Raw genomic sequence first — 24471 nt, 5'->3', positions numbered from 1 at the left:
AACCAGTTTAACTAGCCACTTCTCACTTCATACTTTACCCCCTCAGAGTCGGTCAAAACCTTACTGAGTGGGGAGGAAGGGTAGCTGGTTATGGTGGTTATGTCAATCTAGAATGGTTCTTCTCATACAAAGTGCACGGCTCAAGTTTTCCCTGCATTTGGTCGGCGCCATCGCGCTGATTCTGCTGAAATAGGAATAGTTTTGGTTCCTAAGTGTTGGCTTCCACGGCTATGTTTGGCAAGTTTGATGTATCATATAAGTTGCAAGCTTCTAGTGTTTACAGACCTTGATGGCGGGGCTGTGTTATTGATTGAAGCGATGCAAATTGAGATCACCTGGACCTGTCCTGCTATTCATTTCGTCATAATATATTTGAATTAAATTTATTTGTTTGGACTTATTCCAAAGGTTTGGAATAATTCCAAACAAATTAAATAGGTTGTACTCCTGAAACTATGCTAGTCTCAGGCAGTCTTATTAGATCGTCTCAAAGTAGACAAGTCGTCATTTAGAGCAGAATGTGAAACTCAGTTTCCGGGCGGTGTAATCACGCGCAATAGTGCAATTCCCCCGGAATTCCGTACACTGCACACTGACACAGCGGGAGAAGGGAATCAGAGGCCAGCCCGTCTAGTACAGGTTTGATTGTTTGTCGAAAACTATAAAAGTTTTAGTTTTCTCGTATACAAAGTGGCGCCTCTAGCGGAAACTATCATGAAACTTTTGACATTTATAATGTATGCAAGTGACAAAAGAAAACCAAAACTTTTTTTCGTTTACATAAATTGCATTACTCGTACTAGAGACCCTGAACAACAATACGCTTAGTGAAAAGACCGCATTTTCGTATAAGTAACTCCAAGCTGTGTGATTAAAATGTGTAAAATAGAAACTCATTTTCAATCGAAAAATATACATACTTACCGTTGTCAATTTCGATATTTCGATACGATTATTACTACTGAAAACACATGCAAATTCTGTATTCTTACAAGAACTAGGCTGGCGGGTGCTCTGTGTCAGAATTCTTAAAAGCAATCCTTTTTCTATGAACTATCCGAATGAAATGAAATGAAATATCGTTTGTTTTGACGTAGCATTTTACAATTACTTGTCACACACACACACACACACACACACTCACGCCTTGTACTAATGTACTCACTTGCGGGGTAGGCAGAGATGCATTGCTGCACCCACTTTTCGCCAGAGTGTTACGTTAGTCCCAATGTAATAGGGGGCGGGCCTATTGCCATTTTACGGGCACATCCAAGACCCGGGAACAAATATCTGTGTTCAAACAAATATCTGCCCCAGCCGGGAATCGAACCCGGGACCTCCGGCTCAGTAGTCGGGTCACTAACCACTACGCCATTCGGTCGTCGCCATTACTTGTCAAAAGTCATAATATTACTCTGCCACCAGATTAAATATCTCTAATTTAAAGTCGACCTGCTGTCTGCAACTGGGCGAATCGCGTAGTCTTATCTCCTTCTTTCGTTGTTCGGCGCCGTCAGAATTGTCAGACCAAGATTGCTCTGCAACATTTAGCTGACTGCGGGCTTTTCGCACAAAACAATTTCATCTAGATTCCTCTTTTTGTTTCGTTGTTATTTCTTCTGTGTGTGCAGAAAATGTTTATTGTGATAAACGGCGGTATCTGTTAGCACTTTTTTTGTAAGTAAAGATAGTGGTATGTGCTTAGATTAACAATATACAAACAAGATGACATACAATAAGAAAGCTCAATATTGTTAGATTGCATATGTGCTTATACAGCTACATGTGTTAATTGTGAAACCTTATTTCAACCAATGTACCAATGAGTACCGAACTAATTCAAAATAAAAGCTCACTTGGAAAATGAAGTCGAGACGTATCTTTTCACTAACACTATCTTGTTCGTTTACGGTTTATCAAAGCAAAGTGCACCCAAAAATACACAGTAAATCTCCCAAACTACAATATAGTTTAGCGGGAGAGATATAGTTTCGCGGCAGATAAAGCTAACTCGAGTTTACTTTTAATAATATCTCAACAAGCTTTGAGCACCTTGTATGGTTGTAATCACAGACCTGTATTTGAATAGACAACGCTTGTCTCATTCCTTGTATAGAAACCAAGCGTGCCATTATTTTTATACCTACTGTCACGTCAGTCACGTCACTTGAACGATTTAGTTTAGGAACGTCCCTAATGACACTGCGCTAAAGGAAGATAATTTCACTCCCTTTTTACACGCGAAGTACATGCACTTGCGTTGTCTACTCAAATACAGGTCTGTGGTTGTAATGACACAATTCCACTCTCGATTTGTGTAAAAAAGTTGGCATCTCCCCGAATGGTGCATTATGTAAATCGGCCTTGTTCGAAGTTCGATCTTTAATGCATTCGACGACGTTACCCGGAATATGGAAAGTAGTTTGCAAACAACGTTGAATCTGCATTTTGCATAGATTGGAACAACATCAGAGCTCGGAATAATTACTTAGCAATTACGCTTTGAGAGGGTGTTAGATGGAAAATCCAGGGAAATTACTTTAATTCGTTGTACCTTGTTGCTGTTGTAGTGTACGTACGGTCAGCTGCATAAGTACCTTTGTATCTTGTCAATCTGAATCCGCCTATCCATTCCTTGAAATCATCACTTCATCAGTTTGACAAGGTACAAAAGTGTATAAGGACTTATGCAGCTGACCGTACGTGCGTGACAAAATTTATGAGATTGTGTAACTTTATTAAAATATGAAATTATGTAAATGGTTGCAGCTGATTCGCTCATCTGAAACCAACGACTTGGCTCATTTCCAAATCACTTGCTGTTTCGTAGTTAAGCTTCAAGTTGATGCTTATATTTTTTATGGTTCTGTACCTTCGGAACTCTTATAGGATCCCTTTACTGTCTACCCGTCTGTCTGTGAGTACCCTTTATCTCGGGAACAATAACGTAATACAAAAGATAATAATATAATCTTATATTTTTACGTTGTGAGGTAAGTACAGGGGGGTCACTTTATATGACGAAAAACTAAGTTTCTTCGGAAAACTACGACTCTACCTTAGACGACAGCTTCCGTTCGTTCGTTTTTCGTCAGTATTAGTAACCCTCTTGAGCTTCTACGGCTGCTGTTTAAATATGAGATGATTTTTTTCCGTAAGTAAATATTATACGGATGATATATTGCAAGCTCGATTTAAAGTACCTACTGCCGGTCCAGAAACCCAGCTGATGGCTGACAAATGTATTTACTTACAAACTCCGCTGCGGTACTACTATTATTATGGGTTTTTAACTGTTGTTAACCGCAACTTAGATACTTCAAACATACTTATCAATATACATTATTGCTACAGTGCCACAAACTTATCTGTTCCGGTGACAGTTAACTAAATTGGTCCATATCTCATTATTTACTAAAATTATTTACGAAAAGCTTAAAATCTTAAAGAATTAACAAATATTAGACATTTACGTGAGGTCTCACCGGAACAGATAAGTTTGTGGCGCTGTATGTTGGTACGTAAGATTTAAACAAAAAAAATTATTGCCAAAAAAGAGACTATATGGCTCAAAAGAGTTTACATGCATCTAAATGCAGGATAGACAACAAAGTGACCTTAGAAGCTGGCATCGTATCACTAACTCCGGTAGAATAGAATAGAATACTACTTTATTGACTTAATAAGACACAAAGCAATAGGCAATAGGCCTTATCGCTAAAAGTGATCTCTTCCAGCCAAACTTTGGGTGGAGGAGAGACTGATGGAGGAGGTGTACACAACGATGTAGTAAACATTCATGTTTAATAATAAATACTCAAATACATACATACATAATATAATCAAAGGTAGGGGAAATAATTATATATGTAGATTCACATAATATAGGTACTATTGCAAGAACGTAGAGAACGATAGTAGCCCGCCTATGGGCACCCGAGCGGAGAAACCATTTCACCCGTAATATTATCGGCCGATGGAAATCCGTAACATACGAAGCGAATACAGTCATATTTCGCTCAAATATTTACTGCTCGGTGAAAATCATATCTTGAGATTGTTGAGACCTCAAGTCCCAAAGCCGGCGTAAGCGCGCGAAATTCTACCTCCATGCCTCAGAAGTTTGTCGCCGCAAAGCTTGTTCAAAGCTTGTGTGTACGTTCACAGTTGTTTTACGTATATTTCTCTTCGATATTAAGAACATCTTCATTTAAATACTCGAAATAAATGTCGTTTAAATGGTGACGAAGGTGTTTGGTAAAATCACAGTAAATAAGAGTCAGATCTCTGAATAATAATCATAGTATGCTGGAATGCGGTGGCTGAAATCAAACTAAAATCTTTGTTTAGAATTTTTCATATAATTTTCTAGTCTATGGAACTTTTGGTTGTTTAGGAATGGATTAGGTTAAAATTTTCGTAATCGTAACTGATCACTGAGGTTAAGCAACAGCTGACACGGTCAGCCATTGGATGGGTGACCGATTTCAAGTGGTTCTTTTCTGGACGCTTCCGTGCTTCGGACGGCACGTTAAGCCGTGGGTCCCGGTTGCTGCTTCGGCAGCAGTCGTTAAGCCTAGTCAGAGGCCTTCGGGCAGCTTGAAAACATCTGACAGTCGGGTTGCCCACTTACCCGACAACTTGCATTGTACTCATTCAAAAACGGCGATACGGCTCGCGACCTATCACGTGAGTACAACGTACAGCGAAAAGCGGGTGACTCGCTTGCGAGTCATCTCTGACTACCCCTTCGGGGATTACAGTCGTGAGCATATGTATGTATACAAAATAATAAATTTTCTTTATTTCATGCAGCACCCATATAAAATAATAATTACAATAAACTTAAACTTTAAACTTCCTTTACCAACCTAAACCATTCAGATTGGTCGTAGGATCTTCCCTTTTCAGCGGAGGAATGGCCTATTTTATATTATTATTTTTTTATTATTTAACTCTTTATTGCACAAATATTACTAATAAAAGTACAAAGGGTGGACTTAATGCTAAGAGCATTTTCTGCCAGTCAACCCGCAGGAGGTACAGAGATAAAAAGTACGGGTGTGCAAAAACGGAAAAAAAAAGATCAGTATGATTGTGAAGTGCCTAAATAAAAATAATACCTAACCCTAAAACTAAGTAAATAAATATATATGACCCTATACCTAGTAATACTAAAATACTACCTATACAAAATATATATATAAATATAAATATATACATATAAATATACATATATAAATATATTAAATGGTATTTATGGTATTTTTCCCCTTGTTCCAGACCTCCTCAATGGGATTGTGTAACCAGCGGGGGATGTCAGCAGCCGCCAGATGAGCAGCATGGGCCAGTTCCACCGGGCGCCGTCTTTGCCGGTACATTACCAGGTAAATACGCTGTTTAATTTGTGGGTTGATTGTTCGTAACCTTCAGCCATGACCTGCTAGCCTTGCACGGGGCTCAGGACGCTCACGTCAAGACGTGATAATAGTTTTCCGTCACACTCGCTCTCGAAGCCGCGCTATGTGAGTGATCGCGACGCAAAACTCATACGGATAACTTTATATCTGTCTAACTTGGTGGTCTCCTAGAAAATGTTTCCGTATCTGTAACTACAGAATAGCATATCGCCTTCAGAAGAAGAATTTCTTCAAGACCATGTGTGATAGTCACGTTCCTTGTAGCTGTGTCAAAAGTTTATATATATATTGAGATATACAGGGTGTTAACTTAATTGCGTTGGAGCGGGAAATGGTAGATACAGCTGATGATACTGAACACGATAAGACATTAAAAAACGTATTTTATTTGCTTTAAGCTGACCAACATAAAACAGTTTTATTTAGTACATTTTAAAATTTCATAGTCACCCTATTCAGGTTTAGGTACGTTTGACAGAATGACCATGAACTTGAAAGCCAAGATCAAGGCCAAACAATTCAAAGCCAAGGTCAATAAAAAAGTATGCGTGCACCTGCACCACACTCGTGGAGCCACATCGTCAAGGTACCTACCGAGATTTTGGGTACTCAAAGTACCCAATCCATTGTAGACATTTCATTTTACTCCATAAGTATCACTTTATTGATACACAATTATCTTTTATGAATACAGAACATTTTAATTTTATGCTTCATAACATAGGTCACACGTATTCACAGCACAGCACAACATAAAACGAAATGAGGAACAAGGCTTGGTAATCAAAAGATAGAATTGTAGGTACCTTTTCCCTTTTAGGTAATAATTGTAAAAAATGATTGTATAGTGCCACAAACTTATCTGTTCCGGTGACAGCTCACATAAATGTTTAATATTTCTTTATTCTTTAAGATTTTAAGTTTGCTCGTATTGTTAATTCGCTCTTGCGGTGTTAATAAACCCATCTAATCTTTTACAATATACAATTCATTAGTAAGTAATGAGATATGGATCAATTTAGTTTGCTCTCACCGGAACAGATAAGTTTGTGGCACTGTAAACAAGTAAACAACAATGACTGACTGACAGACTAGATCCACAGAGAAGGTAATGACTATCATAAATACTCGATGGTTATTGTACGCGAGATTGTTATTATTCTACTGGTATTTAAAGTGAGGCCATACTTATTATGAGGATTTCCGTACTATTCGTCATCAAAGACGTCTCAATCGCAAGTACACAACACAAATCGAGATGAGCGAGTGTAAGTAAACCAATTCGTCATTGAAGTAGACCCTGTTATCATCCTGTTATGCATTGTGGTCTTTTATCTTTAGCTGCATACAGACCGGCCAAACGAACGCCAACGAACGGGTTTTGTTGACCTTCGTTGCTCAATCTGCCCCTGTATTATGTATGATAAATGTCCATCGGTGGGCGTTCGTTGGGCCGGTCTGTACGCATCTTTAGGTAATAAAAGAAAAATAAAACATTATTCTGAGTAAAAAGGTTTAATTATTGTTCTGAGCTCCTAGAAAGTCATAAATTGTATTCTGTACGATCTATGAAACTTTATGCACATCAGCTGTTTAATTGTTGATTAGTATGTCATTAATCACCATGAATAATTTCAATTTTATTTAATAATTGTTATTACCTACTGTGTAATTAATTACAATCATAGTTACATCAAATAAATTATGAAAAGTGAAGTTGATAACAAATTTACAGTGTGTGTTCTTTTGCAATCGAATGTCTCATTGGTTATGTGTTTGTGTAGGGTGACCATGTTTTTGATTAAGGTAAAACTTTCCACTTTACTTTAGACTTTAAACATAAATATTCGAGATTCTGATGTTTTTTTTCTTAGAAACGTGCTTGGTTAGACTAATACTAACCCCCATTTCCCGCTCAAACGCATTCTAGTTAACACCCTGTATATAAATATTTCATTAGATATATCTTTGACATGCATGCATTCATTGAATTTATCACTGTTTCTTAATTTTAATTTAATTTTTTATTTATGTTTTTATTTTAATCTAATTTATGTTTAATTATAAGACTTTGCAAACCCTCTTGGGTGGAGTATAGTTAAGCGACATTCCTTTATTTATCATACACCAAACCAATGTACCTATATTCAGCAAAATAAATGATTTGAATTTGATTTGAACAGTTCAGTTAGGACCTAACAAAAAATCGAACCCATTTTAGTTTTATACATTTCCATTTATACCGAAATTCTACTAAAATTCTGTGCATCTCCTCTATGAATGTGTACATATAATATTCTATTCCAGCGCATGTGTTGATGGGCGGGGCCGGGGCGGGCGCGGGGCGGGCGGCGCGCGCGCTGCGCCTGCTGCTCCTGCTGGTGCTGGCGCTGGCGGCCGTGGAGTACCTGTTCGGCTCCCTGCTGGACGCCACTCCGCTGCGGACGTACCTGTACAAGCCGCAGAACGCCACCGCGCTGCCGGTGCTGAGAGAGGAGGCGTTGGGGGCCGGGCCTGCGGATAAGAGCATGTGAGTGAAGATTATAACATGCATTAACAGATATTGGTGCCTCCTTTTAAGCAGATCCTGTGACAGGAAGCACTGCTCTTCCTTAGCTATCAGTTAGTGCAAATAAACAATTTCTTACTATTAAGTATAACAGCAGTTAGGTACCTAAGTCAAAAGGATAGTAGGTATAACAAATTGAACTTATTCTATCCTTCTCCTTCGTCTTAGCGTGTCGGTGATAAGTACGAGAAGCTAGAGCGTGTCTAGGATTTGTCAACATGGGGAAATGATTAGAAAGAATTGCGTCAATCGCTTACTGCCTATGGTGTATCGGTCGTAATAAAGTATAAACTGTATAAATTGATAAGAGAAGACTTCTATTTAAAAATCTAACCTTTTAAGCATTAAACCATTATCAAGTGTCTATTTCTGTGGAAAACAGATTGTAATTGTTTCTTAAGTTTTAAAAGAGGTTTTAAAGTTACAAAACATTCGCGTCACATACGTAATATTGGCAAAAGGTCACCGTTCTGGATGGATATTAAATACATAGCCTGTAGTAGGTAATGGAGTATTTGGTCACCAGCCAAATGGGGACATTACGGCAATAACCCTCGAATCTTGTAGGAGGCTCGTGTCCTGCAGTGGACTGCTATATGGGCTGTTTATTTGTATGTCTTTATTTTGTTTGGTAAGAAAAGTAAGAAGCACTGAACATTAATTGATGACATTACAGATGCATTCGAGGGATATAGTGGTTTTTTTATTAGTAACATTTTATTTGTAGTATCTTAAACATAATTCTACCAAATACATAATTTACTAATATCATGAATATTTATTTCCAGGCACCTGGAAACAGTGAAGCCATCACCATCATGGATGAACAAAATGGCCGACAGTTCATCCGTCCCGGAGAAAAACGTTTCGCTCTCCAGCAACATAACCTCAAAACTAAACTCTACCGGCACTATGAGTAGTGCGATATTAGTGTCCAAAATTGTTGATAGTATAAAAAATTTAGTGTCTACAGAAGCAGGTGAAAAGAATGAAACTGAACTGCCAGTTTGTCAAGACCCCACTGATCTAGGTACGTATGTGAATAAGAACTTGAAATTAATAGGTATATCATAACATTTTAATAAGGCGCTCAGATTTAAAAACATGAAAATGGTGGAAGGAGTATCAACAAAGCCTACAGGCCCAAGATTAAAGCAAGATAGCATGAGTTCTGTCAAATTGATATAATCACAAAATGGCCCAATGATAAGGTAGCATTCAATTTACGCGCTTTTGCACGCTAGGTAACTTTGCCTCTTTCTAAACGCTTGTCTTTCGTCCCAGGTCCAATCCCAGTGAACAAGACGGAGATAGAGCTGGAGTACGTGGAGTCGAAGTACCCGGAGGTGCGCTGGGGCGGGCGGTACGCGCCCAGTAACTGCACCGCCAAGCACAAGGTCGCCATTATTGTGCCATTTAGGTGAGATGTTTGAGAATATGCATAGGTACTCGTATATGCGTGTCAAATAGTAATGTTGTTTAAGTGATAATAAGTAGGTTTAAGAAGAATGGGCGTTAGTTGACTCGGGGGCTTTTAGAAAGTTGTGAAGAGAAAATGATTCTATTCCACACATACTGTTAAGTCCAACAAAGGTTCTAAAAAAAAGTTCCAAAGTCGTAGACCAAAGTTGATAAGAATGAACACTAGAGTTATGCGCCAGAAATTTTAACTATACATAAATAATAAGTAGGTATGCCACATGCTACGTAACATTTTTCCAAGCAGATAATTATTTAAATTTTACTGTATGTACTAACTACTAACCTAATCTTTTCATCCATTTCTTTTCCAGGGATCGTCTGCAACATTTAGCGATATTTTTAAACCACATGCACCCGTTTCTCATGAAGCAACAGCTAGAATATGGAATTTTCATTGTGGAACAAGAAGGTGAGTTTGTCTCAGTCTTCTAGGTACACCGTGATCCCAAATCCAATTGCATCTAAGCCATAGATTAGGTATCAGCATTATCATCAGCAAATAATCTGCTGCTGGAAACTTCCTCATCCAATCACGACCTACTAGCTACCTGTCAAAGGTTATGGGCTCTGAACTGGATGTCGCCCTATGTTACGTATACCTGTACCCACGTACATTCGAACATAGTCATAGTCTCAAAAGCTATCACCAGCCTTCTGTTACTTCAGCTTTCTGATTTCAACAGCTATATTCGTTCTTCCCGTGCATCAATCCGGTTAATCGATTATTTAATATAAAATAATTGTTGTTTCCAGGCTCCATGGCGTTCAACCGAGCCAAGCTCATGAACGTGGGGTTCGTGGAGAGCCAGAAGCAGAAGGCGGGCGGCTGGCAGTGCCACATCTTCCACGATATAGGTGCGTACACTAGACATAAATACTTGAATTACCTCTATAATACAGCATTCCTACTACAATAGATAAGCAGTAGTGGTGAAACATGAGAAAAAGAGCACATAGCCCAGCAGGCGGCAGACTCACACGACAAGATTTTATCTAATCGAATATATTTTATTTCGTATTATTGTGCTTCTTCGCTGTGCGGATCTACTCTGGAAGCTAAACCTAGGACTACCCGTAGGTATACTGTCAAAGCAAGACAGCAATAGATGTAAGATTGACCTTAGTTTAAAGTTGCTCAAATAATGATGGTCAGATTTTAACAATATGTTTTGTATTTCCAGACTTGTTGCCGCTGGACAGTCGCAATTTCTACTCGTGCCCGCGCCAGCCGCGACACATGTCCGCCTCCATAGACACACACAACTACAGGTACTGGACCTATTCAATCTCTCAAATTTTGAAAGAAAGAAAGAAAGAAAAGACATTTATTCAGAGCTACACGAATACACCACTTACACAGAAAAACAATTTACATAATATCACAAACACAGATAGTACACAAAACAAAAAAAAAAAAACAAAAATAAACGTATAGCAAAAGAAATATACAAAAAATACAAAATAAACAAAATAACCTACCGGTCTAGCCAGTCTGTGTGGTGGTGCATCAGCGCAGCGCCAAAAAGGCCCCGAGCTCAGCATATGCTACACGTACATAAATGCACCTGCAGCGCTGATTTTCAGCAGGGACCCTTTACGTGACTCACGGAAACGACATCGAGACATAAAAATACAACATAAGTAAATAAATTAAAATAAAAACAGAAACAAGCCGCAGTGTATAAATATGAATGTATAATGTATAGGTAAACATTTATATATAGATAACAATAAATAATACAGATTACATTATAGTCAAGTGCTGAATTCATGTTAATGATTTTTGCATAGTCAGCAAATAACCTTTAAGTTGGGACTTAAAGGTGTTGATGTACCTACCATGTAGCCTTTTCAAAGGAGGGGGTAGGTCATTCCAGCACTTGGACGCCGCATATCTGAAACTGCCTCGAAAGGCGGCCGATCGATGTCGTGGCACGGACAAGCGGACCTTATACTTGTATGAATTGAACGACCATTGCAGTTTTTCATACAAGTATTTCGGGGTTTCGCGCTTGACCACACCAAACAGCAACGTTGCAAGGTGCAATCGTCTTCGTGCCGCCATTTTGAGCAGATCAGCATTGTTCAGATACGGCGTCACATGCGTCCTGGGGGGGATACGGAAGCAGAAGCGCGCACACGCATTCTGAACTCTCTGCACCAGCCGTTCAGATCTACCGAGGAGGCACCCACCGTAGACCACGTCGCAGTAGTTCAATCTGGACAACACCAGTGACTCACACAATTTGATCCGCATTTCGACACTGAGGTAGTCCCGTATTCTGTACAATACCTTGAGTCGGTAGAAGCAGCTACTTACCACCCCCACAATATGGTCCTCGAATTTCAACTGTCCATCCATTAGTAAACCCAAGTTCCTAGCTTGAGCAACCCGCTCTATTGGCACATTACGTACCTGAATAGTAGTAGCCGACAGTTGCTCAATCGTTCTCGTTCGCTGGAGACTTGTTCCGAAGACTAGAAACTTGGATTTACCAGGATTTAGCAGCAAGCCATTCTTTTCGGACCATTTCACTACCCTTTCCAGATCAGCATTTATCCCCCGCGTGGTCTCCAAAATATTTTGAGGATCACACGAAAGATAAAGCTGCAGGTCATCGGCATAGAGGTGATAGCGGCAATGTTCCACCGACGATAGAATGTCAGCACTGTACAGAATAAATAACAGGGGTCCCAATATTGAGCCCTGAGGGACTCCTCTGGTCAGCGGACGCGGCGTGGATAGTATGGTGCTGCCATCTGCCTTACGTAGACCAACAACCTGTGAGCGGTTTGATAGATAGCTACCAAACCACTGCACTGATGCCTCATCGATCCCATAGTACGTCATTTTAGATAATAGAAGGGACACATTCAAGCAGTCGAAGGCCCTGGAGAAGTCGAGAAGGACAAGAATTGTACTCCGACCTTTCTCCTGCTCCGCAAGCACATTGTCCACTACATCTAGCAGCGCTGTGGCTGTGCTGCGACCGCTGCGGAAGCCGGACTGCAAACTCGGAAGTATTCCCGCAGCCTCCAGGTACCGCGACAGCTGATCATGTACTACCCTTTCTATTATCTTTGACATACACGGCAGGATACTAACCGGCCGCAGGTCAGAGAGTTGCGAAGGGTTCGGCTTTTTAGGGAAAGGGGAAACTTTAGCAATCTTCCAATCGTCGGGAAATGTCTTCGTCAGTATGCTTTTGATACTTGTCACGTTGTCTTACTCACGTGTCAAAAGTTTCATGTATCTGTCAGTCTATGTCGATGAAACGTTCAAGCTACAAATTAATTACGCTCCATTAAAACGGGTTAGCGTGATCATGAGTTACCCTTCAGACATTTTTATACCGTTACACATGTTTTATGGTTTCAGGTTGCTGTACCAAGACATTTTTGGGGGGGTGTCGGCCATGACAGTAGAACAATTCAAAAATGTGAATGGTTTCTCAAACAAATACTGGGGCTGGGGCGGCGAAGACGACGACATGTCTCATAGGTAATATTTTATTGCACGTATTTATGTTATTTAAGTTTACTTAAACTAAGTTGAAAATTAATTGGTACCTACGTCTACTAATTGTTTTTTATTTATATTTCAGATTGAAAAGAAAGAATTACCACATAGCAAGATATAAAATGTCCATAGCAAGATACGCCATGCTGGCGCATAAAAAGTCATCTCCAAATCCTAAAAGGTAACTAAATCACAGTTTTTACGTTTTGTCGATTTCTAGCGTTCCAAAATCCACCCTAAATTATTGAATACCACTTAAATTTTAGTTATTATGTCCATATGCAACTATGCAACCATTAGTATGACGTCGCTCTGGAGAAATTTGGACACAGCAGTAGTACTTTTAGTATGCACACTGAAGTTTATCTAAGTAGCCAAGATAAGAGTAAAACGAACAACTTCTCCAGGTACCAGCTCCTGTCGCAAACCAACAAGATCCAGGACAAGGACGGCCTATCCACACTGCAGTACGAGCTGCTAGAGATCACTCACCGGCGTCTCTACACCCACATCCTCACCAACATCGACGAGCGCAGCTGATGGCCGTACTTCGCCAAGCTGTTGTTTGGCGAAGAGCGGTAACACACGCAACTGTCAAAGTGGATATTTGGCGAAGATAGGTAACACAAGCGACTGTCAATGTGGCTGTTTGGCAAAAGGCGGTAACACAGGCAACTGTCAAAGTGGTTATTTGGCGAAGAGTGGTAACACAAGCAACTGTCAATTGTGGGACTCTGTGTTGTAGAATGACGACGAGCGGTAACACACGCAACTGTCAAAGTTGTTTGGCGAAGAGCGGCAACACAGAAGCAACTGTCAATTGTGGGACTCTGTCCCCCTTATTCATAGAAAAGTTACAAAACGTTTTAACTAATAAACTGTTTTGTCCCTCTCCGACAAGGAACAATTTGTTCTTTGACAGAGAGGGACAAAACAGTTTATTAGTTAAAACGTCTTGTAACTTCTCTATGAATAAGGGGGTGTGTGTGTAAGGTGTTGAATCGTTACCCGCTGGCCTCTCAGCCCCGCTAAAGGTGTATGGAATTTTGTCGGGTTATAGTGAAGTGGTTTTTGAAATGTGTTTGGGTTTTGGAAGTCTTATGCCTACTCATGCGCGTGGCTCTTTTGAGTATTTATAAGTTTCAGTTTAGGTTTTCCACCCAATATTCAGAATAATTATTTTAAAATCCGTACTCAAGCTATTATAAAGCGAGTATGTGTATTGTGTAAGGCAGTTCAATATAAAATACATTTACTTTTTCATGTTCAAGTTGGTAATTTCATTACCGAAGAATTAACTGCGTATTCAGGATACTTTTTTGTTTCGTGTGGGGTTGAGAGGAACCAGACATTTCTAATTGTTACGCTATTTTAAGAGTGACAGAGTGATGCCCCATTGGTGAGTTGCGTCGCGTCGTCCCAAAGGAACGGTTATAAAAAATATATTGCAGCGACGACGAAAGGCACCAATGGGGCCTCGCACTTACTTTAAATAAGTCACAAGTGTAAATTTTAAAAAGTAGTTAGAGACCAAACTAAGTTTGTAAGTACATGTTTTAATATATTTTAGCTGCTTTAGTTTTGCTAGTCGTCCATAAAATTTGACGTTTATTTTTTTAATAGAAATTTTGCTAATCTTTGTAATCTCAACCAAATATTATTATACTTAGGTATCTTATTGTATTCGATAAAATAAATTACAATCATGTACGTCTGTAGGAAAATATATGTAAATACATAGTTATGAAGATGGTCAGTGGCCTAAAATAGTCAAACAAATTATTAATGATGGCCGTTTTTATATAAAACAGTTATTAAGATTAGCTTAGATAGGACTTTCCTAATAATGAAACGAATTCGAATAATTTCAGCTACTAACTTAATTTTACCTATAAAGTTTAGTATTAGATAAAGTATTAATTTCAATTTAAACTTTGTTTAAAATGGTAGAAGACGTGTTCCAATATTCATCGTTAAGACAACAATAGATCAGCAATAAATAAATAAATAAGGACATGAAAAATAGACAGTGCTTTATACAGTAGATTTACTTAGCCGGTAGGAGGTTCACAAGTACAGTCGATGACAATAGTAATTATATTGTCTTTTATAATAGTTATAATGTATAAAATACTATTAATCGTATGCTTTAAAATGTATTATCGCATTGGTCCCATGAAGTCCCATCATATTACAAGCCCTAGACTCAAATGACTACAAATCGTTAGTCTTATAGGATTCATAATTTAATTTAAGTCTAAAGTGCTATATAATGCGTACCTATCTATTATCATTTAAATGTTAATTCGTCCTAGGTACAACACGACCTACATACTTAATGAAATCCATCCTTGCTGAAAATGTTTCTAAGTAATTTTCATTTTTATTTGTTAATAATTTATGGTATATGTGATCTGTTAAATTATGTTTTGACCGTTTGACAAAAAAGCTTACTTCTAAGATTTGTCACTATCAACTGCGTTTTATAAAGTAAATCTCAAATAACGTTTAGTCAGGTAACCCAGCTTTTGTCCAATAGGCTGTGATTATTTTTGTCTAAAAATGAAAAATATTAAGGTAAAAATGGTACTTAATAATTACGGGAAGTAATATATAATGTATATTTTAATGTTTTTATTAGTTAACTAAAGTTTTAAAAGAAGCGAGTCAGCAATGTTGTGTGCGATTGTCACCTGAGATGACAGACACTATACGAGTAATGGTCAACAAACAACCAAGACCGACCGGAACGCCTAGCACGGGGTGCAAGACGTGACAAAAGTTTTCCGTCGCACTCGCTCTGCGCGACGCAAAACTTTTCGTGTCCAACTATCACTCTTGTTACACCATCCCACCCCTAACAGCTGATTTCATTACTTGAAATTAAGCTTTTAAATAACCGATTAAGTATATAGACAAGATCTGTGATTCCTATTGGGATAAGATAAAGGTCTGGATAGATAAACGCCGGATCTGGATAGATAAACTTTATAGCACGACGTTTGTACAGAAAATCAAATGCGATAGAGTATCGGATAGACAATAACATTCTACTGCCACTTGAATTCAAATTAATGAAACAATGAAATATCGCGACCTTCGTGACATCCTATTTTATTCATTAACTATGTTACATTCCTTTTTACCGCATTTAAGTTAAGAGTTAAGAGATTTCACAAGGCAATCTCAAAATCGACACTATAAAAAGTAATCAACAATTGAAAGAATCTCTAAATATTATAAAAACTTCATCTGATGATATTGGTATCATAAAAATGAAATTAAAAAGGTTCGAAATTATATCTCATTGTTTATTTTTAAATTATTGAGCTTCAATGAAATGTACCTATGTAACATAAAATTGTATATTAAAATCATGCCTATTCAACAAATCAATATAAAATATGTACTCACGTCACATACATGCTTTTTCATGTCTCCGAATAAAATTAATACAAATATTTCTTTCGTTAAATATCGACGACGACCGAATGGCGTAGTGGTTAGTGACCCTGACTACTGAGCCGATGGTCCCGGGTTCGATTCCCGGCTGGGGCAAATATTTGTTTAAACACAGATATTTGTTCTCGGGTCTTGGATGTGCCCGTAAAATGGCAATAGGCCCGCCCCCTATTACATTGGGACTAACATAACACTCTGGCGAAAAGTGGGTGCAGCAATGCACCTCTGCCTACCCCGCAAGGAAGTACATTAGTACAAGGCGTGAGTGCGTGTGTGTTTTTTTAAATATCGAAGAATTCTTAATCATTCTTAGTAGGTTCCTCAATACTTCTGTCCTCTTTATAATAAGCTGCCATGAAAAGGATGACTATAAGTAATATAGGTAGATTAGGTAAATAAGGCCTGTAGAAAAACTTGTACATTTGGTGGTATGTGATATAAATATTTTAAGCCATTTGTATGTATTCAGTTGACCATGTCCGATGAGATATGCATTATAAACAATAATCTTAATAATACAAAATATTGTAAAACTGTATTTTTTTTTAACTGTAACAAGGTACTTACAACATCACAATTATCTTGAAGGCCGGTGCACACCATGAGTGACATGATTTCTTTATTCACATTTCAAAACGTCCGCACACGTTACGCAATTTTAAAAAGTTTCATACAATAAAACTCCAGTAGGCAAACTAGTGCCACCGAGTGAATTAGCCGCATCGGCAGCGGCATATCGGCTTCTAACTTTGCTAGTTTTGAGCTCAATCTAGCAGTTTGCCTAATGGGAAAGGAGCTTCAAATTGTTGTGTGCGACACATGCATCTGGCTGTGCAGCCTTCTTTATAGGGATAGTCATAAACACGGTGGTTTTACACTTTTGTACCTTGTCAAAGTAAAAATTACAGAAACTCAAAGTTACTTTATTGATTGTTAATAAAAATTTAAATTTAATTCTGACAAATTGTTTTTGTAAATTCCGACAACGTACAAAAGAGTACAAATCAAATCCAGTCTCAAATTCAATTAGGTCCTACCTATTGTGTTTTAGGTAGGTATCATACGCAGGCCTAACTTTTATGAAATATAAATAAATTATTAATACTTTGTACCACTAGTTTTATATTATGTAAATTGGTAGGCATTGTTTTATTTAAACTATTATTTTAATAAAAGTTTGTTTTCGTCCAATCTGTTTGTATTTAGGAATAAATAAGCGAAATTAAAGAAACTCCAAGTTGAATTTACGTTGATGTGTTTTATTGCTACATTTCTTCACATTAATAAAACTACAGGTTGGCAAGTGGCAGTTTTTACCCCGTTCGAGTAGTGGCGAGTAAACACGAATGACAAGGCGCGGCAAAGACGTCACATAAGTCACATAGTCGATTTTCACTGCTCTATCGGTTAATAAAAACTACTTCTGATAACAATACAAAGTGTGGACTCATCTAAATAGGTACAAATCTGCAGTTGTGTACCACAATCTCGCCTATTATATAGGTACATAAGGTACCATGGATTTGTTCAACCTCTAGGTCGTGATTATTCTAAGATCGTATGGTACCTACTCAGCTGCTACGCCAATGTTATAGCAGGACTGAATACTCGGAACCCTAAAGCGATGTGTTTTTGTAATCAACATTTTTTCAGTAGGTACTCAGTCCTGCTATTACTCATGCTATTATATACAAAGTCCTTGGTCGCGACCTACCAAGTATTACGTTCCTTGATCACGACCAGTCTTCGACCTGTATTATATTCCTTGATCATGTTATGAAGTTTTACTTAAAATAATGATTCGCCGATAAAGAGTTTCTACGGATGCCTGTCTTTATTAAAAGAGTTTTTCCTACAATCATTAGAAAATAATTAGCACCCTGTATATGTCGTCAATGTGATAAATTTTACAATGTCGGTAGTTTCTTTAGTGTGATCGCCCGTCCTGTAAGTGTAATTAAAAACCACTCTTATTACTATTCTATCAAGAGCTATGAAGAAATGAATAGTGTTATCTGCCGGCCGGCACGGTCTCGCTCGCTGTATTTTTTTGTGATCGTATGTTAAGGTGCTAGAATACTTTTGCTTATATGGCATATACCTACTTATATTGTATGACTACGTTAAACATTACCTAAAAATAACTTGTATGGTAGATTAAAATCGCATCACACACAAACCTTTGAAGGCTTATGTGGTGTTGTGTTGTATATTGTTAATTATATGTACCAACCAATATGTGTTTGTTAATAAATAAATTTAAAAAAAATTTATATATTATTCTGAGACCGAGAAATATTAATATTGTTGACGTTAGTGTTATTTTCTCCACATTTTCTCGCGATTTTCTCTATGATTGTTGAATATTGTGAACCATAGAGAAAAAATAAATAATTGTGAAAAGAGTGGCATCTCAAGGAGTTTTTTGTCATACTCTATACGTCATACTGAACAGCGTCATCTCTTTTTATTTCTCAGCCTCATTGTACATACATACAGGGTGCCCTTGGGACACCCTGTATATATAGATATAGCTGTTCCCGCGCGCTTCGCTTCGCCCTAAATAGTTTTCCCGTGGGAATTCCGGGATAAAAAGTAGCCTATATTTTTTCCCAGGGTCTAGACCGTATGTATACCAAATTTCATTCAAATCCGTTCAGTAACTAGTTATGGCGTGAAAGAGTAACAGACAGACAGACACAGTTACTTTCGCATTTATGATATTAGTTAGGATAGTTAGGATTAGGATATCATTATAGATTGAAGTTAATAACTTGTGATAACAATCCTTACTCCTTACTAATATTATAAATGCGAAAGTAACTGTGTCTGTCTGTCTGTTACTCTTTCACGCCATAACTACTGAACGGATTTGAATGAAATTTGGTATACATACGGTCTAGACCCTGGGAAAAAACATAGGCTACTTTTTATCCCGGAATTCCCACGGGAAAACTTTTTAAGGCGAAGCGAAGCGCGCGGGAACAGCTAGTAAGACATATTTGCCTTAACGTAGTTACAACACACAACAGTTATTACATTTATTAGCTAAATGTAAGTTCAATCTACATATTTATATACCTACCTACATGCAACAATAAATAAAAAACAAATTATTATATAATTATTTATTACCTCGCATATAACAATGTTTCAATCCAGTTTTGTTCATGTCACTTGTAAAATAATATGCGAGTGGGTGTGTGTATTCCTTTTTTATTCCTTTCACCATGAAAACCAATTCATGTTTTGCTAGTTTAATGTTTCCCAAGAGAAGAAAATCCTTTCAATTGACCCCTAGCGGTATCATAATGCACTTGTGGTGATAAAGTCATTTCTTCGAAGATAATAGTGCATCATTTATCCTCGCGAGGCAAATCTTTGACGACATTTATCAGTTTGGTACACATAGTATTTTAATCTTCAGCGAATATGAAGATGTCGAACGCTCTTTGCCAGTGCCGCCATTTCAGCTCGGTTCCCGTGGAACCACGTGGAACCTGGATCCATATGGAATCTGTTAGGTCGCAAGAATTTCATAAAAACACTTTTAGCTCATAAAGATGCTTTTTCTTGACACATCATTTTTATTTGTATATAAAATTTATAAATACCGATATACCGAGAATATAGGCTTTTATTTACAAAAATTAAACATGTTATTTGCGAGACATTGTAAGACAACTGAACTGACACTGACACGCAATTTCTTCATAATAGCCATAAATCATGACAATGTTGACATTCAAATACTAGGTACTTATCTATGTGTCTTGTTATTGTTCTATGGTCTTATTCATAACGCCATCTTACATCTTTTTTGGTAATAAGAGTAATATAAAGAGATGGCGCTACCTTGTACTAAAAGTTCAGCCATTAAGGCACTGACCTGTTGTGAACAGTGAGGAAAAAAAACACTTGATTGTGAATATTGTTTATTGTGTTTATCTTTCAGGTTTTTGTTGAATATTTCCAATAACCATGCATTCATCTAAAATTAAGTATTTTGCACTGTTCCTTGTTGTAGCAGCTGCAATTCTACACCTGACGAACTACTTGATTATGAGCAAAACTGTTATTAACACCAAATATGATAGCGAACAGCAGATTTTAAAGACGATTAGGCAAATTCAAGCTGGGTGAGTACTTAACTACTTTTCTTGGTTTGGGTATAGATATAGGTACCTACTTTATATAGTAACTAAGTACCTACTCGTATTAAGTGCGTACCTACAGTATTTTCAATAAGCAGTTTTATTTTCACGATTTTCGTTAGACATGTTTCTCACATGGAATCTTAAATCTTCAACTGTTTATTCTAGGCAAACCAACTTTTACCGAAAGGCTCAATATTTAGCGAGGGCGGGTGTGTGCCCTGAGCCTAACGTGATCAACGACACCTTTGAGGCATATAATACGGACCTGAATATAGTTGATGAAACAGACATTAACTTGTGGAGTAAAACCCCTAATGAAGGACTCACTACTATGTGTCCTTTGTATCCGGAAAATGTTGGTAAGTAAAAATGCGAGAGAGTCGCCACCTAGCGGTATTAGGTACAAGCTCAAAGGCAATAAGGCAATGTCTCACCGATAAAACACTATCTGAACACAATCAGGAGTGGAAAAATCGGATAGATTGCAGACAAACTAACGCGTTTATTTTATATCATACAACCATAAACTTACACGCTACTTACTCAACCTGTCCCGTAGTAATATATCATTAATGGTAGGAATAATAACAGGACACTGTTGCGTGAATAAACCCTTATATACCATAGGTAACTCAAGTATTCCCTTATGTAGGACATGTAAGGAAGTAGATGAGGCGGATGAACATAATATTCTGTTAGCTTGTCCACCTACTACAGAAACAAGATTATCTATTCTTGGACCAACAGAGCGCCTATCTCAGCTATTGCAACAAACAGGCTTGCTACTCCAGTTTACTCGGGAGCTAGGCTGGCTGAGCTGAAATGAAGGGGATATGTACCTACAAAGGGTCCACTCGAGAGAGCGACGTACGGGAACCTCACCCCCTATCAGAATAGAACATAGAATAGAATAGAGGTACAAGCTCCATTAGCTCAGCGCCTTACAGATTGAAATCGATTATCATCGCTCGATCGCTGAAAGAAAACCTGCACTTAGCCTTCTGCGGCCGCTATACGAGTTCGAAATTGACGTCGATAAACTCGTTTAATGCGCGTTCCACCAATCGCATTGCCGTATTTATGGCGAATCGCGTTTAGTATATAATGAAGTTTGTCTACGTAGATAATGAACCCGTGTAGTGGAAGCTGATCTCATTACCAATGGAACAATGTCACCAGGTCCAATCCCAGAAGTGACGAGTATCGGCGAGCCGGCAGACTACCCCAAGATGGCGAGTGACGTGTTCTTCGGAGGCGTGTACCGCCCGCACGACTGTGTGGCGCGGCAGACGGTCGCTGTTATTGTGCCTTATATGTGAGAGATTGGTTATGTATTTGAGATACTATCACATAAGGTGAGGCCTGAGCGCGTTATTCTACGTCGCGTCGCGTCGAAACGACGACGGTTATGAAAAAGACGGCAGAGACGACGCGATCCTGTGACGCCGTAACGCACCAATAAGGCCTTACCCTTAGGTACCCTACCTACACATATTATACATATGTGATATGGGGACCGTAAAGCTGTGGTATGGTAACGTACACAATAATATTATGATCACAAAACATGGCATGTGCAAAAGTACACAGAACCGCCTCAAACTCACAAAGTTTAGCCTTTATCTTCTTATTTAACATTAAATAGGGGAACAAAATGTACCTATTTCAGTTTCCGCGACCACATGGAGCGTCTGGCCGCGTTTCTCTACTCGCTACACCCCGTGCTGGTGCAGCAGCAGCTCGAGTACCGCCTCTTCGTGGTCTACTCCAGTGAGTTGTGATAGAGTAACATTTGTATTGTTTGTTGACTACGCTCGTAGAACAGAAGCAGCATACTTAGTGCGGCGCGCTGATAGAGTAACATTCTATTTTTGGTCGACTATGCCCGTAGAAACAGTAGGTACCTACTTAGTGCGGCGCGTTGTGATAGTGTAAAATTCTATTGTTTATTCACTACAAGTAAGTCTCGTAAAAGCCGTAGTGTGGCGCGCACAAGGTGTGATAATCACGAACCCGCCTGCCAAGCCATGAGATCACTCCAACATGCCTGCCAAGCGTAGAGATTTTTACAATAGGTACCTACTTACTTCTTCAGTCATAGAGACTTAAGTATACCTACATACTAACACCTCATAAACTTTTCCTCATAGGCACTATAATTCATACACCTCATCACTCCTAATAGCTAAGTACTAACAATCATCTATCCCCCAGATGGGTCAAGCATAACCCGCCCTCCAATGTCAGTGGGTAGACTCATGAACATAGGAGTCCAAGAGGCGAACCGCTACAGAGGAGGACCGTGGAACTGCTACATATTCCATGACCCTGAGATGTATCCCCTGGACAGTCGCAACCTGTACCGGTGTTTGGAGGACGCGCCGCGGCAGCTGGTGTCCAGCGTTGTGCCGTTCACCTTCCAACTGCATGGTGATAAGTGGATAAGGAGACAGATGTAAGGTTCAGTTATTATGTCAATACGATATGTACTTATCCACGTCTAAAAAAATTCACTTGTAATTGTTTGAAAAGTTAACATAATTTACAGTAAGTACCTATCTACATAAGCATTATTTTTGTACTTATATATTAGTCATACTTTTTATTTATGTAGAGCTCATCATTTCAGTCACTGTTGGTCAGTGGGTATACCTGTAGGCCAGTGGGTAGTTAATTTTACTAATAATGTAGTGGCATACATATACTTTCCATGTTTCAGAGATGATAATGCTCCAGAGACTGAAGTGGGCTTTGGCGGCGTTCTTGCGATGACATTCGAGCAGTTCAAGAAAGTGAACGGATTCACTAATTCCAACACTTTTCTAATTAAAAAGGATACCAATACGTAATAGATTTTCTTATTTACTTACCTGGTTTGTATTTTACATATGGTTAATCACCTAATGAGTAATGAAATACCTGCCTAACTATCTATTTTGTAGGTCTCACTTCCCAGACATGGTTATTCGTCGAAGCAGGAAGGATATATCAAAGTATGCTTTTATTGGCAAAAGTCTTCGTACGCCGGCTCCGTTTGCGTACAAGTGAGTTCTCAACTTTACTACGGCGAATTGTCATTATATTTACCTACTGTAATCGGACCTTACCTTCCGCACCCAATACTACCTTCGGTTTGGGTTAAGCTGCGTACACACCGGGCCAACGAACGCCCAACGAACGCCAACGGTGATCCCAACGATGGATATTATTCATACATAATACAGGGCAGATTGCAGCAACGAAGGTCAACGAAAAACGTTCGTTGGCGTTCGTTGGGCCGGTCTGTACGCGGCTTTAGACGCAATGAAATAGAGTGTGCCTCTATTGCCATTTCGCCTGTTAAATTCAGTTGTAGTTACCGTGGTTGTATTGTACATATAACTACAATACCTATTATATAGTTATGATTTTTGTGATTGCGTTTCAGCAAAACAACGGACGAAGACGTAGCGGACGGGTTCTCTTCTTTAAATTACACTTTGAAATATACAAAAGAAGTATATTTGTACACGTTGATAAGCGTAGATGAGTTTTATGAGTACAACACCAATGGGACACTTATTAACTATTATTTTGTGTAACAAAAGAAAAATAAATTATTTTTGGCAATGATAACTATACCTATATAGTTATCATTTGCTTAACTAACTATTTGCGAATTTAAATATACCTACCAACAAAGGACTCTAGATGCTTAAGCCCTCTTTGCTGAAAGGGATCGGACGATGTGTCCATGTTAGTCAGAAATCATCTCAGTAATGGTCACCGCACATTATAACCGTAAAATAAATGGATCGCCCCTTGTTCTTCAGTCAACACGGGCGGCGATCCCTTTACAGTGCCACAAACTTATTTGTTCCG

General features: G+C 38.5%; 2 protein-coding genes across 2 annotated transcripts in view; both read left to right on the top strand.

Moving 5' to 3' along the window:
- LOC105396078 (beta-1,4-N-acetylgalactosaminyltransferase bre-4-like) overlaps nt 1–13819 on the top strand; it is a 153903-nt gene extending 140084 nt beyond the window's left edge. The window contains exons 2-11 of the mRNA XM_038116771.2: nt 5284–5387; nt 7728–7950; nt 8778–9019; nt 9274–9409; nt 9783–9880; nt 10225–10326; nt 10653–10740; nt 12851–12973; nt 13077–13172; nt 13399–13819. Coding sequence (XP_037972699.2) covers nt 7739–7950; nt 8778–9019; nt 9274–9409; nt 9783–9880; nt 10225–10326; nt 10653–10740; nt 12851–12973; nt 13077–13172; nt 13399–13531 — 1230 coding nt within the window. The 5' untranslated portion in view covers nt 5284–5387; nt 7728–7738 and the 3' untranslated portion in view covers nt 13532–13819. The remainder of the gene's footprint in view (nt 1–5283; nt 5388–7727; nt 7951–8777; nt 9020–9273; nt 9410–9782; nt 9881–10224; nt 10327–10652; nt 10741–12850; nt 12974–13076; nt 13173–13398) is intronic.
- Nucleotides 13820–20361: 6542 nt separating this feature from the next.
- LOC105398071 (beta-1,4-N-acetylgalactosaminyltransferase bre-4) lies at nt 20362–24225 on the top strand. The gene is made up of 8 exons (XM_011570123.3): nt 20362–20592; nt 20776–20969; nt 21790–21925; nt 22280–22380; nt 22825–23065; nt 23330–23455; nt 23553–23654; nt 24038–24225. The coding sequence occupies exons 1-8, from the start codon at nt 20435–20437 to the stop codon at nt 24189–24191; spliced, it is 1212 nt and encodes a 403-aa protein (XP_011568425.3). The 5' UTR covers nt 20362–20434; the 3' UTR covers nt 24192–24225.
- The last annotated feature ends 246 nt before the right edge of the window (nt 24226–24471 follow it).

The sequence above is a fragment of the Plutella xylostella genome, chromosome 3 (genome assembly GCF_932276165.1).
Source record: "Plutella xylostella chromosome 3, ilPluXylo3.1, whole genome shotgun sequence".
In the NCBI taxonomy this organism is placed as follows: domain Eukaryota; kingdom Metazoa; phylum Arthropoda; class Insecta; order Lepidoptera; family Plutellidae; genus Plutella; species Plutella xylostella.
The sequence above is the reverse complement of the archived record's forward strand: the minus strand, read 5'-3'. Positions and strand labels throughout refer to the sequence as shown.